General features: G+C 28.1%; 3 protein-coding genes across 7 annotated transcripts in view; 1 reads left to right on the top strand and 2 right to left on the bottom strand.

Moving 5' to 3' along the window:
- The window catches only part of LOC112598942, a 40416-nt gene extending 33446 nt beyond the window's left edge, over positions 1-6970 (top strand). For 2 of the 3 annotated variants that reach the window (XM_025345612.1, XM_025345610.1), the window contains exons 8-15: positions 4854-4990; positions 5064-5112; positions 5193-5483; positions 5554-5741; positions 5850-6053; positions 6126-6272; positions 6334-6427; positions 6498-6970. In XM_025345612.1, coding sequence (XP_025201397.1) covers positions 4854-4990; positions 5064-5112; positions 5193-5483; positions 5554-5741; positions 5850-6053; positions 6126-6272; positions 6334-6427; positions 6498-6598 — 1211 coding nt within the window. In that variant the 3' untranslated portion in view covers positions 6599-6970. The remainder of the gene's footprint in view (positions 1-4853; positions 4991-5063; positions 5113-5192; positions 5484-5553; positions 5742-5849; positions 6054-6125; positions 6273-6333; positions 6428-6497) is intronic. The other variant, XM_025345613.1, reaches the window with a different exon arrangement.
- Positions 6971-9094: 2124 nt separating this feature from the next.
- Positions 9095-12410, bottom strand: LOC112598882. Its single transcript, XM_025345540.1, has 2 exons — positions 12320-12410; positions 9095-10841 (listed from the first exon to the last, which is right to left on the bottom strand). Exon 2 carries the CDS (start codon positions 10743-10745, stop codon positions 9837-9839), a length of 909 nt encoding a protein of 302 aa, XP_025201325.1. The 5' UTR covers positions 10746-10841; positions 12320-12410; the 3' UTR covers positions 9095-9836.
- Positions 12411-13292: 882 nt separating this feature from the next.
- LOC112599063 (autophagy-related protein 9A) lies at positions 13293-18240 on the bottom strand. 3 transcript variants are annotated; one of them, XM_025345783.1, is made up of 15 exons: positions 17986-18240; positions 17692-17815; positions 17384-17473; positions 17066-17243; positions 16289-16517; positions 16101-16225; positions 15894-16021; positions 15204-15388; positions 14966-15144; positions 14767-14898; positions 14533-14686; positions 14071-14469; positions 13892-13992; positions 13701-13829; positions 13293-13636 (listed from the first exon to the last, which is right to left on the bottom strand). In XM_025345783.1, exons 3-15 carry the CDS (start codon positions 17463-17465, stop codon positions 13519-13521), a joined length of 2139 nt encoding a protein of 712 aa, XP_025201568.1. In that variant the 5' UTR covers positions 17466-17473; positions 17692-17815; positions 17986-18240; the 3' UTR covers positions 13293-13518. The 3 variants fall into 3 exon arrangements, with proteins under 3 accessions (XP_025201568.1, XP_025201569.1, XP_025201567.1); XM_025345784.1 differs by lacking the exon at positions 17692-17815; XM_025345782.1 differs by lacking the exon at positions 17986-18240 and having other exon boundaries at positions 17692-17900.
- Positions 18241-18430: the final 190 nt, after the last annotated feature.

The following is an 18430-nucleotide window of genomic DNA, read 5'->3' as shown; positions in this document are numbered from 1 at the left end:
AACTTTAGGCCTTTATTATGACACACTACAGATATACCTGTGATATCAAGTTGCAGGCCATCGATTGTTTTGTAATACCGCGGATCAGTTGAAAATCGTTGTATTACTAAAATAATAATTTTTTTCTACTACCCTATCAAAATTTATCACTTAAATTAATATCTTCCTTAATTCATTCTGCGAGTAAGATTTAAAGTTTTTATTTATGATGTTGCATATATTTTGCATCACATTAGGTATTATTTATTATATTATTATCTATACTAACGAATAATTGGCACTCGTTTTCTTCTTTGCTCATAAATATTATAAATGTTCGTCATCAAACCCAAGAAAACCCGTTTTTCTTTTTTATCACTTAGTGAAAAAAAATATCTTCACAACAACAGTGTTTATTAAAAATAATTATGTCTTGAGGCGCAATAAACCGTATAAACATTAATGATGTCTTTTCGGAAGACTGATTTCCTATAATAATAATAATAATAATAAAAATAACCAAAATGAAATAATCGTAAATATAACGAAAAATCACAAAGAAAACTCACGTGTACTGATCAGTGACCGCTGACGTATTTATCTGTATAATAAATAATATACCTTATATGGTACAAAAGGCGACTACCTACGATTTCCAGGATTTCTCCATCGTCGCATTGACCTGTACTCGCCTTAACTTACTCTTTATACGGTATGTCGGTGTACCCGTAGTAAGTAGTATGTTTGGTACATTTTTGCTGTGGGTACCTTACCTACATAATTTATTGGCTTATACGGCATACAAAAAAGTAATATTACTATGTATAATATCAATATTACTATTCTTTTGGTTGGCATCGTATGTTCCATATTATTATTATTATTATTATTATTATTTTCAATCGTGTGCGAAGTCTATACGTCTAAAAAAAAAATTAGTTCACACCGATAATTAATAATAATAAAGTCTATTGTGCAGTTTATCGGTCTAATTAATTAATATGTCCTATGTATAGTTTTCCGATTGCGGTGGTCACCTTTTGCATAATATCAAACATTTGAAATAATATATATGCATAGTATATAACGCGGAACATCGTAGAAACGTATATTCGGCGGTCAAAGCAACCTTGAATTTTATTTTCGTTTTTTTTTTTTTTTTTAACCGGTCATCGACGCAGATCATTTCCGACTCAATGACTATTTGCACTTAATTCCACGATCGATGACTGTTGTACATAAAATATGTAGTGATGCAATGGAACAATTGATGAATATTTTACAGCTATTGCTTATATAATACGATTATTTTAATTATTATTATTTTTGGTTATTTTTGTTAGTCGTATTAATATATAATGATCATAAATTTCAAATTAAATATAATACATTGTATATACTATATGTATACGTTGTTTTTTGACACAAAAATTTATCGATGGATTTTTTATCACATGGCTTTTTTTGTCTGTAGCATTTTTTATCCTAGATTCCACTAAAAAACGATATTAAGGGTATTCCATAAATGTGGTTAGCAATAACCATAATAAATTTTACTGTAAAACATTTGCCACAATGCATTGTGCATACGCCACTCAGGCTTAACCCCTCCCCGCTATCACCACCCCATTCAATTATTTTTACATATGCCACTAGGGTTAACACAGTTATAGATAATAAAGCCAGATTTCCTTCTACGCGTGATATATAGTGAAACCCGGCTTTATAGACGCCTTATAATCACACCATGTGAACCTGCACTATGAGACAGACCACTGTAGGTAGTAGTGACTTTAGAATTCTCATCGGACACCGTGAAGAGGAAAACAAACGTCAAAGGAGATCTTTTCATTGTAGATAATATATTATATTATACATTATTTACGTATGTAGTGTTAACGACTAGAAAAATATTATTACGATCATTGCGAACCAAAGTCCTTGAGTGGCTTGAGTTTCAGTGCGGTTCGGTTTTTTTTTTTTTTTTTTTTTTATTTACTTCACCGTAAGTGAACGAGAAAAATAAGTAATCGCAAAACACAGATCGCATGCGATCATTGCTAATATAATATTGTGTATGGTAGCCCGTACACATGAAACTTTGTGTAACTGGTTTAACGCGCAACCGGTTTCAATCCGCGCGGTAACGAGAACAACCAATACGTACCCGTCGACGGCGTTCGGAGCCGTTTTCTCGCGAAGGGTAAATAAGTAGTAATGTGACCAATAAAAAGTAATAATAATGACCGAGGATGTAAAATCCTACGTCAGCGCATTACAGATAAGATTCGCATTGTTTTCATTATAGACACTAGAACAGTTGTCACTTGTCATACGCATGAATCGTTAAACACGTTTGTTATAAATATTAATTATGACGAGAAAATGCGTACGCCTGTCTGCTTCTGTCTGTTTGTTATTTAATTTATTTTCGCGGTTTTTTTTTTTTATTATTTTTTTATTTTTTTATTTTGTTTGGCGAACTAAGATTTTGTGGATATTACGTTCCTACACGTATCTACGTCATAAAATCTTGTTCGTCTCGTTCTCGTTGTTTAAATGGCCGTGTTTGTTCTTAGGTTTGTTTAATTGCGTAGACGTTTGTGTTGGAATCGTGTGTGTTAAGTGTACAACGTTACGACTTGACGTGTTATTCACGGAAAAAAAAAAGAAGATCATGAAATAACTTGGTCATTATTCGATATAATTACCGTTGATAAAACGACAACGCGTAAGAATATATATATATATATATATATATATATATATATATATTGGCACACTACACAGAGATTATAGTGTTGTTAATTCGTTTTTATATGGAACTCAATTTTTTTTTTTTTTTTTTTTTTTTTTTTTTAATTTGCTGTGCTCTATTAGAATCATTTATAATAGGAATATGATAAAAATAATGGTAATAAAAATATGTTAATAAGAATAAGGTTTTGGAGATACAGTATAATATTATGTTACTAGTTATTACTGAATTATAAGAATTATTAAAAACCAGTTGACAGTAAATACAAAAAAAAATTAAATCAAATCAAATAAATACCGAATTCTTGAAATAATTAAAGTAGAATAATAGAAATGCTTTGTATATATTAAAGTTCTGGACAGTATAATATATTATGTGTTTGGTTAATGGTTATATAATATTAAAAAGCGTTTGTAACATTTAATCCAAATTAAATATGACTGCTGCGTCGTTTTTATTTTAACAGATCTCCAATAATTGAGTTTTAATTACTTATAATGCAATTATAGATTATCATTGATGTTAGCACAGTTCGAGTTTCAAAAAAAAGAAATACCTATTTGTTTGTTTAGTATATGTATATAAAAAAAAAGATACTTTTTGCGAGTGTTATAGTAGTTTTTAATAGTGGGCAATTATTTACATTGTTTGAAACGTATTAGTGATAGGTATATTATATTGCTAATTTAATGAATGAAAATTAAAAATACACATTCATTTGATAGAATTTTATGTTTACATTCGTTTTTTATTTAATTATTGTTACTTCCATGTTTAGTTTTTGGAAGTATAAAATAGCGAAATAAATTTTTTTTTTTTTAAATCTGTACTTATTTATTTTTGGTTATTAGTGTGATCAAAATCCTGATTTTTTTTTTTTTTTTGAAATTTAGATTCCATATATTTTAAATTTTTCTTTGTTATCATTTTTTATTGTAAATTGTAAATAATATGTATTTACTTGTATACAGATTACAGAACTTAAATTTATATGTAAACGGGTTTTCCTCTTTATCATTATCTTTAAATCAATGGCTGTATTTAAAGTTAAAACTAAATTTGGGAAAATACTAGTTAAACGTCTGTTATCAGTAAAATTTGATGATTTTACATTCAAATGTATTAGATTATCGTGATACACTATATATATCAATGTAAGAATATTTATAACTTGCTTTTGTTGATTAGTATACATTGTAATTATCAATAATACATTATTATATCTTACATACATACATAATATTATATTGTTTCTCGTGTAATTATATAATCATATTGTGTCACTCTTTTAATGATTAATAACATAATTTTGCTTCACTAAATATAAATTGTATAATTTGGTTGGTGCTAGTTAAATAATTTTAGACATAATATATAAAATATGTATCAATTTATATTTTAATACAAATTATACATACTCGTAAATACATATATTATTTCAATTTATATGAATTGAAAATACTGAGAAATTAGACCTTTGATGTGCCTACATAGAAACTTTATTTAATATTGAATAATATTAATAAATGGTACCTATATATTTATTGTATATCGTACTGTATAATGATGAAGATAATTTTTTTTTCTAATTGACACTTTGTTTATATTTCTTGCCCTTTTATGACATGAGATAATGATTATCATTAAAATTGTTTTCAAGATTTCTATAAAATTAATCAAATATTTTGTATTTTATATCATGTAACAAGGATGACACATTTTGCTTTAATATTAATAGTATTAATAATCTTTTTATTTCTTTACAATTGGTGTATAAGAATTATAATTATATTTTTTTTAACATACCAAAATCAAATGCTGATCAAAACATTATATTATACATGTATAACATACGAATTGTCTTTAATTTGTCATTTTAATTTTGATATTATCGTCTGTAATATTTGTATTATGATCACCATGACCCTTTGACATTGAAAGGCCACTACAAGAATAAATATAATGTACAAATTATGTTGCAATGTTTATCATAAAATAAAATGATACTCATATGAATAATTCATATTTTTCATCATTTTTGCTCTTAAAAGTTTAATGAATAATGTATTGAATATTTATTTTTATTTTTATTTGTTTTTTTTTTTTTTTTTACCAGGAGCCCTATTACGTAGAAGTTCTCTAGACCCTGAAACTCGTCGATTGTCCCTGGGCACTATATCTAACTCAAGGAAAAACTCTGATGGCCTTTTAGATCCTACACATGCAGCAATATTGTTTAGAGATTCCCGAGGAGTAAGTATTCAAATACCCTTGTTCACAATTTAATGTATTTGATAAATGCTCAATATTTGTGTTTATTTTTTAGCTTCCTGTTGCTGATCCATTCTTAGAAAAAGTGAAAATAAAAGACCTGGGTAAGTTATAGACTAAACTTTTAGAAATTTATCTATAACATGATTAAGTTAAATAACAATTGCTAACTTTTTAATTTTAGTCGAAGACGAAAGTCAGATATTTGTGAAATTTTTTCGCTTCCATAAAACTTATGATCTCATACCAACCAGTGCAAAATTGGTTGTATTCGATACACAATTAATTGTAAAAAAGGCATTTTTCGCTTTGGTCTACAATGGTGTGCGAGCAGCTCCATTATGGGACAATAAGCGTCAACAATTTGTAGGCATGCTAACTATTACAGATTTTATCAGAATACTACAGAAGTATTATTCTTCTTCATCTTCAAGTATGGAAGAATTAGAAGAACATAAGTTGGATACCTGGAGAAGTAAAAAATATTATATAGTATTTGTATATCCTTAAAGAAAAGTTTTTAAAGATAATAATTCATGTTTCAGATGAATTACATCAAGAACGTCCTCAAGAATTAATATCAATTGGCCCTGATATGTCACTATATTTCGCTATTCAAACCCTTATAAATAATAAAATACATAGGCTTCCAGTAATTGATCCTGCAACTGGGAATGTTCTTTATATTGTGACACATAAACGCATTCTACGATTTCTTCTTCTTTACGTAAGGGTATTGAATTTTATTTTTTATTTTTTTTTTCATATTTGTTTTTTTTTTTATTAATATGGTAGACAGTGTATTGTATATTATATAATTAATCTTATTTTTAAATTTTAGATAAATGATTTACCAAAACCTGCATATTTATCTCAGAGTCTAGAAGAACTAAAAATTGGCACTTATGAAAATATAGAGACTGTGTCTGAAGAAACATCTATTATATTAGCATTAAAAAAATTTGTTGAACGTAGAGTATCTGCTTTACCTATGGTTGATCAAGAAGGTCGACTTGTTGATATATTTGCTAAATTTGATGTTATTGTAAGTTATTAGTCACAAAATGAAATATTAATAATTTAAAATATATATTTAATTGGTGTTTTATGTTATTAGAATTTAGCTGCTGAACGTACATATAATAATTTAGATGTTACCCTAAAACAAGCTAATGAGTATCGAAGTGATTGGTTTGAAGGTGTACAAAAATGTCATCTGACTGATACATTATTTAGTGTAATTGAAAAAATTGTTCGTGCTGAAGTAAGAAAACTTAAATTAATTTTTTTATGATTTTATTTTTAATTTTCCAATTGTTTTTCAGGTGCACAGGCTAGTTGTTGTGGACACAGAGGACAAAGTCATTGGAATACTCTCATTGTCTGATATCCTACACTATTTAGTACTTCGACCTTCTGGTATGTTTAAATAAGTGGCTATTCTAATGTTTTACATTCCTTTATAATATTTTTATGCTACTATTTAAAGGAGCTGATCGGTTATTGAAAGCCAAAGATCTATATGAAAATAACGTGGAAAGTTCTAATGCTTTAAATTCAGTCATAGAGCCAATACTATTACAATCATAATGTAAGCAAACATATTTAATCCTGTGACACTATAAGTTACGGGAACAGAATTAATAGTCTGCAGTCATAACACCAGATGATCTGGTTTAATTTTATTTGTACAAGTATTATTTACCTATGTAGTATTATACGACAGCGCTTTAGAGACAACAAAATGTTCATTCTCTAAGTATTAGTTGAAAAATATGTTCAATGTCTTTTTTTTTATTATTATTATTATTATTTTTTTTTTTTTAGAAAGAACTAGTCTGAATTTTTAATATAAATATTATTTTAATGTCTAAAAGTTCTACATTAAAAAAAAAAGCATTACGTGATTTTTCAAATGACCGTGTGATATTGTCAAATGAAGAGCTGTTGAAATATTATATTTGTTATTTAATATATTAATAATAATATTTTTTGACTATTTATCTTATGTACAATGTACATGTATACATTTATTACAAATTAACACACCAAAATATTTTTCAATAGAAAATGTACCTATGTAAAACATTTTTTTTTTTTTTTGTTTTCCAATATAATTTTTTTGTAGATTTTAAAATGTATACACTAGTGTATAATGAAATGAACGCTGATTGCTATAAATAAAACATTATTTAAATTTTTATATTTTGATCAAAATGTACATGAAGCGTTTTCTATTAGATTAATTATAAATGTAAAATTATATTTATTAAATACTTATAAAATCTCATGTCAATGGAAAAACACTTATGTATATTAGCAAATCGCCTTAGCTTCTGCAGTTAAATTTTATATTTATACAAATTACCGATGATTATATGTACAAATAAAAATTTACACATATTCATGTATAATATATTGTGTATGTTTTAAATATATTATTTAAAATGAATATTTATTATTTTCTTTAAAAAAACTGTTTTTATTTTAATTAGATTTGGTCATATTATCTTGAACTTTATATTTCTTGAGATTGTAGCCACAGAAAATCATTATTATACAATTTTAGTAAATTTATATAATTTTCTATATTATCACATTATCTTAGTTCAAAATTTCAAGTACAAAGTTATTAAAACCATAACACTTTATAGAAGAAAAGACCATTTCTTATTTGAAAGTAAGAAGCTGTTATCAACGCAAAGGACCACTTCTTAAATGATTTAAAAAGTATTTGTACTTGAAAATAATTTGTTTAAGTAGGTGTGTTTAAAAATTCCAAAAATTAGAATTAAAAGAAAAATAGACAAGCATATTTGTCGAATTACCCTATATAATAAAATCGTAAAGTAGTTGACTGAATATTTTCATACCAGATATACCCCATAAAATTTCATTATAGAATATTGTTGAGGCAGACACAGAGAAGATTCAGGATTGTTGTACTATTACAGGGTAGTATACTAGTTGGATCCCAAATGTTGTGTCAGCTGTAAACCGTTTGCACATTTATTGTCTATTGTTCATAAAACATGTTGATGTTTTTGTAGGACAGTTACGCTTATTGTTCCTTTTTTGGGATTTGTGCCATTCTCACATCTTTCGTTTTCATAATTTACGCATTTGCAGCAATAGAACTGGAAGTGATCAGAATTACCTTTAATCAGAAGTTGTTTATTAACGTTCAGTTTAAAATTAAGGTGACTACAAGTTGGTAAGTACTTAGCCTCAATAACTTTTAGAATTTTATCACAATATATAAATATGTATATGCACTATATTAACGATTCAATTGTTAAATTTTCAAGTTCCACCAGAATTTGATATTAAAAGTTCTCGTCTTAAAAAAAGTATTTCGGCAAATTTGAACATCTTTTGTTTATCCAACAATACATATTATATACCTATTTATTTAGTTGAATACTTTTAAACAAAGCTACAAGTTACAAACTATAAGCAATGGTCAACGGTGTTACGCCTACTGCCTAGGTACGATCTGGCTCTTTGTGTTTCCACTTTTCGAATCTCTAATTATTGTTTATTCGATTACTAAGAGCTAAACCCATACTACAAAATGTTTGACGAGCTCTGAAAATGATGGACCTCATTGTATAGTAAAATAAGTTAAATTCATTTAAAATAAATCGACAAAATGAACGTAATAGTTTTTTTTTTTTATTAAATAAAGGCTTAAACATCGAAAAAAATGCATTTTTTTTATATTTTTCTCAATTAGTTTAAGTTTAATGTGGGAGGATTGGAGTCCCGATAACTTTGCCACTGAGTATATATTTTATTTTTGTTACATAATTTAATGTCATTAGTTAGGAAGTCAGTAATTTAATAGTATTTATAATTTATTTTCATTTTATCGATAACAATGGTATAATTTTTAATAATAACATTAAAATATACGATTTTAAAATACATATGTATGCAGTACTCGGTGTAACGGTATAATTCATAATGCATCAGTTGAATTGAAATTTTTAATAATATCTTTAGTATAACAAATACATCATAATTATTAATTTTTTAATTATCCAAAAAAAAAAAAATATAATTAAATTAAACCATAATTTTATATTTTCTATAAATAATTAACGCTTAAACCCATGAACTTAAGTCTAAAAATAAAACATGAAAATATTACAAATCCGTTTACATTTAGGTAACCGTACCCATATTAGTACATTTTGCGTTATTGTATTGTCACAATATGACAAATGACAAATATGAAATAACCGTTAAGCGCACAGTAATCCGAAGCATAACAAAGTAAATCATTACCTATATACCGTGTCGTACCAATTGGCCGACACCCAATTTGCCAACAGTAAATAATATAGTAGTATAATATAAAATATAATATAGTATGAGTATTATGAGGTTATAAGTTAAGATGAACTTTTATTTTCTAAATGAAAATGAAACATTAGTTCCACTTTGTAGCCTAAAATTGTAATTCTAAAGTTTGAAAAAATAAGTTTTAATTTCCGATATTTAGTTTTCGTTTTTGGTGACCGATTGCAATTTTTTATGTGCTATGAGATCAAGCTCAAAGTTTGTTTTCCTGGTTTATTAACTCTTTGATTAAAATAAATATGCTTGGCTTTGGTGTAATTTTATCAACATTTTGATTGTAAATCGTAATGTTTTCATATAAAAATTATTTATGTATTATATGAGAACCTACACAATTTGTCGGAAAATCGGGCCTGAATCGTTGTATATGTAGTACTTGTAGTTGGACGAGAAAAATAATAGGATTTCGATTTTACCGTTCAGTTCATCAAATGCTTCGCAGAACTATGGCCGATGAACGAAATCATCGCAAGGGATCGATGTCGATGGAGAACGAGATCCGACCTAGATTACCATCGATGACCACGTTGGACCTGTCGTCGGGCAGGACCAAGTCGGCAGAGGTGAGAAACCGGTTCACGCACCTATCCGTGAAGTACGCGCTGTGCATGGTCAGCCGGTTGACGGTCCGTCCGCGGAGCCTCTCCGACAGGACGTCTATCCACCGGTCACCGGTCACCGTACAGTAGCACAGCACGACCGTTTCCAGCGTGTGGCGGTGCGCATTCAACAGGTCGCCGAGGAAACGAACGCCGACGGCGTTGTGATCGGTCCGGAACCGCCGCAGCCGCCCGAACCCGGCGTACAGGAACTTCAGATCGAAGCGCGGGGCCAGCGAACACTTCACGTACACTACGTCCAGCACGTTGCAGTACACCGTGCCCAGTTCGGCGAGCGTGTACTGGTCCTGTTCGCCGACGCGGACGCCGTGCAACACCAACGTGGTCAGCCTGTCCACGTACGTGTACCCGTCGGTAGCGTACACGGACAGGCCGGACGAGATGATCAGTGCGGCCACGTGACCGCAGATCTCCGCGTACCGGGCGCACAGGTAGAACGCGTTCGCGTAACCCACACGCGCCGCCGCCGACGGCCGCAGCAACAGCCGCCCGTAATCGTCGGGCGGCCAGTGGAACATCTGCGACCGTTCGCTGTCGTCCCGGAAGTAGAAGAACTCGACGGCTGCGATCGCGTTCGCGTGGTGCATGCCGATCCGCTTTAGCGTGCACGAGTCCGACGCGATTATCCGTGACCATCGTTCGCAGACGAGTGGCAGGATCGCGACGAACTCGGTGGCGGACATGGTTCGGAATACGTACAGCAGGACCTCGTCGGGCAGTGCGTTTATGGGCGATTGATCTTCGTCCGTCATTATAATATATTATTATATACCTAATGTTGTTGTGACGTGCTCTGATAGCTCGCGATTATCGTTTTCACCCCTCGCTTTCAAATTGATCCTTCGTGCCTGCGATATATACATATATAATACATAATAATAACGCATGTATATATTACTTTTTTTCCCTCTTATTTTAAAAAAACGATCTGTACAAACAAGCACAATTAGTAATTTAGATAATATAATAAAAACATGACATAATATCAAGAACAGCTTTTAAGGAAGTCGCCCGCTGGCCGCTGGTGACACCTACGAACTTTTAGTTGGATTTACGATCACTTAAGTAGATCGCGATTCCAATTACGTTTAAGTGTGCGTGGAGGTGTTGCCTGGGATATAAAATGAAACCCATGTTTTTAATGAGAGAATTTGTGGTGGGGTTGAGTTTGGAGTAAAAATGGTGGTAGTGAAATTTGGCGTAGTCTGTGACATTAATAATTACTTCGAGGTCATTGTGAAGTGAAAGGTTTGTCATGTATCATGGAGCACCAGTTATAGTGCGTAGGGCAATATTTTGGAAAGATTGGATGAAACAAATGTTTAAGGGTTTGGGGCCGTCTTACTTACATTATAATATTGGTTTTTTAACACATTATGTCAATATACAATTTCTAAAATTGTATAGGCCAACAAAATAGATGGATTTGTTTCACGTTTTTTGCTTTTCTAACTTGATGTGTATTGTGTGCTTATATAACTCATTAATTGTTGATTTTTTTTCACTCCACGTGATAACGTAGATAATAGAATGTTAATCGCATACTAAAACATACCTATTTATAAGCGTGATTATATCAAAACAGAGCTTAAGTCGAGGATAAATGTATAACTATTATATTTACTAACACATTATTTTAGAACACGAATCGATACTAGCTGGGTATACTATTTACTTAAGTTATATACACTTTTATAAATATTACACAATGAAGTAACCAGCAATAATAACTTGTGGGAAAAAAACTGTACAAAAATCACGGAACAAAATCCACAGTAAAATAAGACATATTAAATTATTTTTTGAAATTTAGAATTTTTGTCATTACACTTTTTGGTATTATTTAATTTTCTTGTATACTTAAAAACTTCCTAGAAATTTAAGCAACACTACGTAAATGCTTGTTTTCAAATAATAATCCAATACGTTTTAAACATATTATATCCTTGTAGGTCGTAGTAGGTATAATTTTCCAATTTTATTTTTTTTATTAGACTTAATAATATTTGTTATAAATTACGAATTCAAAATCTTAAATACTCATACACTAGAGATAAATGCACGAAACTAAAACTAATCAATACATCAGTTTATACGAGATTTTATTACTTTAACTATTGAAAAGTTTTAGGGGAATATCTCCAGTAAGATTTTAAGAAATGACATTACCTAATTCTACATTTTAAGTAAACAAGAAATTAACTGAATTTATACGCAGGACCTAAATTTATTTTCAATGCATCTATTACTATTTATTTAAAACTTATTATGGTACTTTAAGGTTTAAATTAGTAGGCATCATAATTTATCATACTATCATACTTACAATATGAATTGTCTTGTATTTGGTTTGCTTACATTTATTATTGTTAATTTTTTAGTTTTGGTAAATAAACAGTAAGAAATTAATATCACGATAAAATAATAAGATGTTAAAATTAAGTATGATTGAATGAATGTTAATAAATGTTTAACGTTTAATATGTTTAAATCCACACAAATAATTATAATATTCTGTGATGATACGAGTTATGTATTGATACCATTTTATAATCTACACATAATGATAAGATAAACATACGTACTTATATTGATAAATATGATATCAGCTAAGTATGATATTAAGTAGGTATGCATATTCTGAGGAACGGCAAGGTCAATATAATTTATAATTTTATTTATATTAACCTCGTTCTAGCATTCACCTATTATCAATACTATTATAACAGTTTGGAGATATCAGGCTATGGATTTACACTTTACAAAACGAAATTAATTTTATTCTTGTTCCATGCTAGCTGAATTAATGTAGGCAATTGGCATATTATAGCATTAAAACTTAGAAAAATTAAATTATAGCCCGATAGCATATCGTATATATGCTATAAATTATAAGTAGTACGTAAAAATTAGCTTAAAATTTGCATTACAATCCTTCCCATTAAAATTATATAGAATGAAAGGTTAGAAGATATAGAAAAAGATAGAGTGGTAGGGAAGGGAAGACAAGAGGAGAAATAGATAGACAGAAAATAGTTTGATTAAGTAAAAATATCATGAACAGAAGCTAATGGAAGTTGTAGTAGGTACATTAGTTGTCTGAATATAAATGAGAGCATGAGTTAAGAAAAAAAAGAATAAAAATGAAACATATTATCCCTCAAGACAATTTTGATTACAGAAAATATTAAGATGAACAGTTTCGAATTTTTTTTATTACAGATTAAGCAATCATTTAACATAAAAACTATATTATAATATTGATTATATTTCAATTATAACAATTGGGCAAAATCGGGATTAAAAATTATGAAATAACTATATTAAAAAAAAACAACATATAATTACAAAGCTTATTGTAAAAAAAAACTAGTGTCACACAATAAAATCTCAGTTTCTTAAAAATAGTCATACCAATAAAAACAGTTCCTTGAAATATTGAATATAATCTCAAAAATATTGGAAAAGAATATTACTACACCTTAATTAATATCACAGCAATTTTGAGGTTCTTATTAAATACAATCAGATAATCCTAGCAACTGGTTTTAGCAAAGGAGTTCGTTCTTGTAAATTGGTGTTAGTTTTAAGAACAGATTGAGAAACTGAAGTGCTTGCATGATTGCCTCGTTCTTCAAGTTGTCTAAAAAAGTACAACAGATGTAAGTATAATTACTCATTTAATAATTTAATAAATATATTATTACTTTCTATGAATGCTATGTAAAAGCAATGCACTTTGATTTACTTCTATTGAAGTTAAATAGTCAGATGAAGAAAATATTGATGAGCACATTACAGAACTACTATTGATTCGGTTTGGTCGACCAGTTAAACTAAATAATCAAAAAATTATTGTTAAAATAAAATAACTAATGAATTTAAAAAAATAATATACCCTTCTTTATGCAACAATCGTGTGCTCTGATCAAGCCCAATTAAACAGGAAGGTATTTCTGCAATATGTAATGTACTACCAATCATATCATGATTTTGAAACTAAAAAAAATTATTAATAAAAATTATTATATAAATATTATAAAATCAATAATAATGAATATTCAATTAAAAAATTACAGGATTTATTATAGAATTGCTAGTGGATGAATATTTTTGACGCGTCTTAGCAATTATTTCATCAACAAACTCTTTAGCTTCAATATCCACTGGATCCCAAGTAGGATTCCGTACAGAGAAACTGAGAAGAGACATTTCTACTTTCCCATCTTCAGCTTGATCTATTTGAGGCAATTTTGCTGTAGGGGTACCAGGCGATGAAGGGCCAGGAGAACGCCAAGCAGGGTTACCATTTTTCCGTAAATTCATCATAGAAAAAGCACATACATCACCAACTCCTGCTACTTCTGCAGTATAATTACGATAAAAATCTACAATTTCCAAAGATCTAGGACGAAGCCAGAAAAACAGTATAAATGGTGTGACTAATGGTGAAATTAATTCGTTAAACAAATAATTCTGAAAATAAAAATCTCTTACATACTGAATTTAAATATTTAATATAATATATTCAGTACTTACAGCTTTGAATGGGAAAATTTGAGAAAACTGATTACTGACTTGTTGTGTATGTGCTTTCCCAACCCATGAATCTGGTAGGTAATGAACTTCAGTCAATATAGCAGTCATTAATGATTCTTGACAAACAATTTCCTTATCATCATCAACAAGACTTCTAAAATTATAAAATCAATTATTTATTAAAAATTAAATTATTAGTTATGATATTAATGTATTTAAACATTTTAAACTAACCGACAAATCAAAAATAATAGTGATAATCCACTCAATATAGTTATCATGTGTTCAATTGATAAAATACTGTCATCATACACAGTTAGTGCAAGTATTGGTACCATGATAGCACTTGTGAAAAACATTGTATTCCTAAAATTCAAATAAGATATTACAAATTTTTAATTTTTTAATAATTAATTTTGAAATTAAACCATACTTTGCGATTATAACGCTAACAGGCGCTGCAAAACTTTGTAAATATTTAGCTGCAGGCACATATGCACGACTAAGTCGGGCACTGAGCTCGTGGTCTAGTTCGTTGAAGTGACGCAAATATATTTTTGAATATAAGGACCACATCCGAATACTAAGTACACTTGGTTCATTTTTTACCATCTAATTAATACAACAAATTTAAAACGTTAAGAATAATATTTTAAAACTAAATATCTTACTTGAGCATTGTCACACAATTTGTAAATTAATTGCCAAGTAAAAATTACTGGAGATAGCAATACATTAATTAAAGCAACCCAACTAATAGTTTTACGCATTGACTGTGCCAACTCCAAACGCTTTCCAGGTTGTTTATAATCTGGTTTCAGATGCCAATTATTTTCAAATGGTGACCATGGACCCCCTGAAATTAATATTGTTACTAAAATATATATATAAATATATATTTTAAAAGATAATTTTTTAAATAATCTAGAGTACTTTACAGCTTACACAATTATTTATAATAATAATAATAATAATAATAAATATTTAGATCTTTAAAATAAACAATTAATAATGTAATATTTTATTTATAAAATAACAACCTAAAAATTAGTATGACAAAAATGTATTGCAAGTACTTGAAAATATATAAAAATAAATGTATTCAAAACATGAAAACACAAAATTAACATTTTAGAGTTTTATACATATGGTAAGCTATTTTACTTGATGAGCTTTCCTGTTATATTGTATAACTAATAAAGGACCTATATGTTATTTGTATACAACTCTTTATATGTTATACTTACTATTTTATAATATACATGTATAAGTATATAACATAAATATTAACTTTGTAAAACAAAATAGAACATACTTTTAATTAGATTATTCAAATATATTTATTTTGTTTAATTACTCACAGAAAAGCAACAAATTTAAATTGTACTTCATTCCATTAGAAAAATAGATTACATCACCAAGAAATGGTATGTTAAAATGTGTAGGAAGCACAGATTTATTCACAAGAGCAATTAAGTAGTTTTTTGTTCTAACAAATAATAAAAAAAAAGTAATTAGATAGGTATTAAATTATTTAAAAAAAAATACTAAAAATATGCTCAAGTCACCTTAAAATACGTTGATAAATGTCAAGTTCTGTAAGATCAAGTTTATGTATACACATATTTTGTTCTTTTTGTGCTTCTATTACTTTGTGGATAATTTCTCGCCAAGTGTAGTTTTGTAACTCTTTCTAGAATATGATTAATTAAAATTTTTTTTAACATTCTGAAAGATACTATTTTAATAATCTCACATCAGGTATATGAAGAGCAACATTATAAAATGCTTTGATATCAGCATAATGATAAGCAACATTGAACACTTTCATGAGTCGGAAAAGAGCAAACATTAATAGTGGTATCATATATAGATATGTGAAAATTGTAAACTTGCTAGTACATTTTGATGCAGGCAGAATAACATCAGATAAACGTACTTTATCAGTACCATTTATTACTCTGTTTGAATCAGCTGGTTTGTCTCTAAATATTGAATAAGATTTAAAATTAATAATAAATATAAATGTATTAAATCAGTATTTTATTGTTTAACCATTTAGAAAGTAATTATAACATTCACAGAATTATCCTTTTAATTATAAAAACATTTTAATTCAGTAAAATAATAACAGATACCAAAATCAATTAGATTTTAGGAAACAGGGTTTGTAGATTTAAATCAAGATTGATTTTATACAGGGAAATTTAATTTAATTTTATATTATTATTAAAGTTAAATTATTACTGAAGTCAAATAAAGGTGATAAAATTTTGGACTCACCATTTATAAATTATAATGTGATGTTTGCAGATTATTGTTCGCAATTGTTACAATTATATAATAATACAATTTAAATTTATGGCTTATACTAGCAGTATTAACATCAAACCTAAAATGTTATAGCTTAAAATACCTTATTGATATAATAGAGTAGTTTAATAATATTTTGAATAAAAAATTTTATCAAAATAGACTTGTTGGAGATATTATTTAAATAACAGTCATTATAATAACTTAAATAAAATCATACCTGAAAAGTACTGGATAGTCAATACAATAAAACAGAAATAAAGAAAACACCAACAAGAATATCACTTGCAAAAGATCTAATGCCGATTGAAGAATTAGACAAATAAATCCATGTCTTTGATGATAAAGATAGATTCTTGTAAAAAATGTATCTAAGTCTTCTATATGATTCCATCGGTCTAAAACAATATATAATATCACATTAATAATAAATTATTATAACATGCAGATATTATAGTTTATATTTAATAAACAGTTCTATAATTATTATAACTATGCATCTCCTTCAAATTAAATGTAAATATTTTAGAACACTCACTTCTAGCTACATTAGGAGTAAACTGGAAATGAACTTCTTCTTCTCTTTCAGAACTAAGAACTTGATATCCAGTTTCAGGCATAATTGTGTCTAAAAATAGTAATAATTAGATATAAGAAATTGTAATACAATAGAACATACAATAGCATAAAATAAAATCTATTTCAAATCACAGAGAAAAAGTACTAAGAAAATAAATGAAACTGACAATTATTTTAGAATGTTGCAAAAGAAAAAAAACAAAGGACATAATGATAGGAGGTCAAAGTATAATAGACTATAATACTGTATGGTATTAATTCAAAAACCTTTGTTCTCCAGAATCTTCAATGCACAGGTACCTCTTGATTTATATGAGATCAATGTTATCTATTTACATTCATTAATGGATTTCATATCCTATTACTTTAAGCACGAGATCAAATAAGACGACTACATAATAAAAAATTAAATTAAATATTTACGAAGTAATTATACATTTATACAACAGCAAGAAAAATTAGTTAAAAATAATCAAAACTGCGCATTTGATTATTGATAATATTATCGTCATGCTGATGCTGGTATAAACCACGATAACTGTAATTATTATTACCACTTACTTCAAATTATATAGTCATGTCCTCCTAACAGTCCTAACACCAGCTGTAATTTCGTAATCTGTATTTACTATTTAGTATTTGCCATTTAACATTTACCTTGATTAACTTAAATCAAGTCAATCGGGGTATCTATACATTACACAGATTAAAATGTGATCTGTGGGAAACTAGGTACTTAAAGATTTTGAATATATTATACAATCATTTTACAATCCATAAACTACAAACTACAATAATATATTATCTTATTAATTTGATTCGTGACACGATTAAAGATAGTTAGATGTTATCTATAGCTATGGCTTGTAAATACAATTACAGATATATATATATATATCTGTGGGTACAATCCAAACAACGGACTATGATAAAAAGTAATTCAAACCAAATTCTCTCATCTTCTTATCTTTAAATGGTTGAAGTTGGGTAGTGATAAGAATTATTT

Source organism: Melanaphis sacchari, unplaced genomic scaffold (assembly GCF_002803265.2).
Source record: "Melanaphis sacchari strain LSU unplaced genomic scaffold, SCAv2.0 Contig4_pilon_pilon, whole genome shotgun sequence".
Taxonomy (NCBI): Eukaryota; Metazoa; Arthropoda; class Insecta; order Hemiptera; family Aphididae; genus Melanaphis; species Melanaphis sacchari.
The sequence above is the reverse complement of the archived record's forward strand: the minus strand, read 5'-3'. Positions and strand labels throughout refer to the sequence as shown.

What these genes read in the sequence shown, in the direction of transcription:
- LOC112599063 (XM_025345783.1), bottom strand. Translation starts at nt 17,465, where the DNA reads ATGCCTGAAACTGGATATCAAGTTCTTAGTTCTGAAAGAGAAGAAGAA. An exon ending in AATTGTGTGACAATGCTCAA is followed by an intron (nt 15,145 to 15,203) that starts GTAAGATATTTA and finishes TGTATTAATTAG; the next exon opens with ATGGTAAAAAATGAACCAAG. An exon ending in AAATTTTCCCATTCAAAGCT is followed by an intron (nt 14,470 to 14,532) that starts GTAAGTACTGAA and finishes TTTTATTTTCAG; the next exon opens with AATTATTTGTTTAACGAATT.
- LOC112598882 (XM_025345540.1), bottom strand. Translation starts at nt 10,745, where the DNA reads ATGACGGACGAAGATCAATCGCCCATAAACGCACTGCCCGACGAGGTC.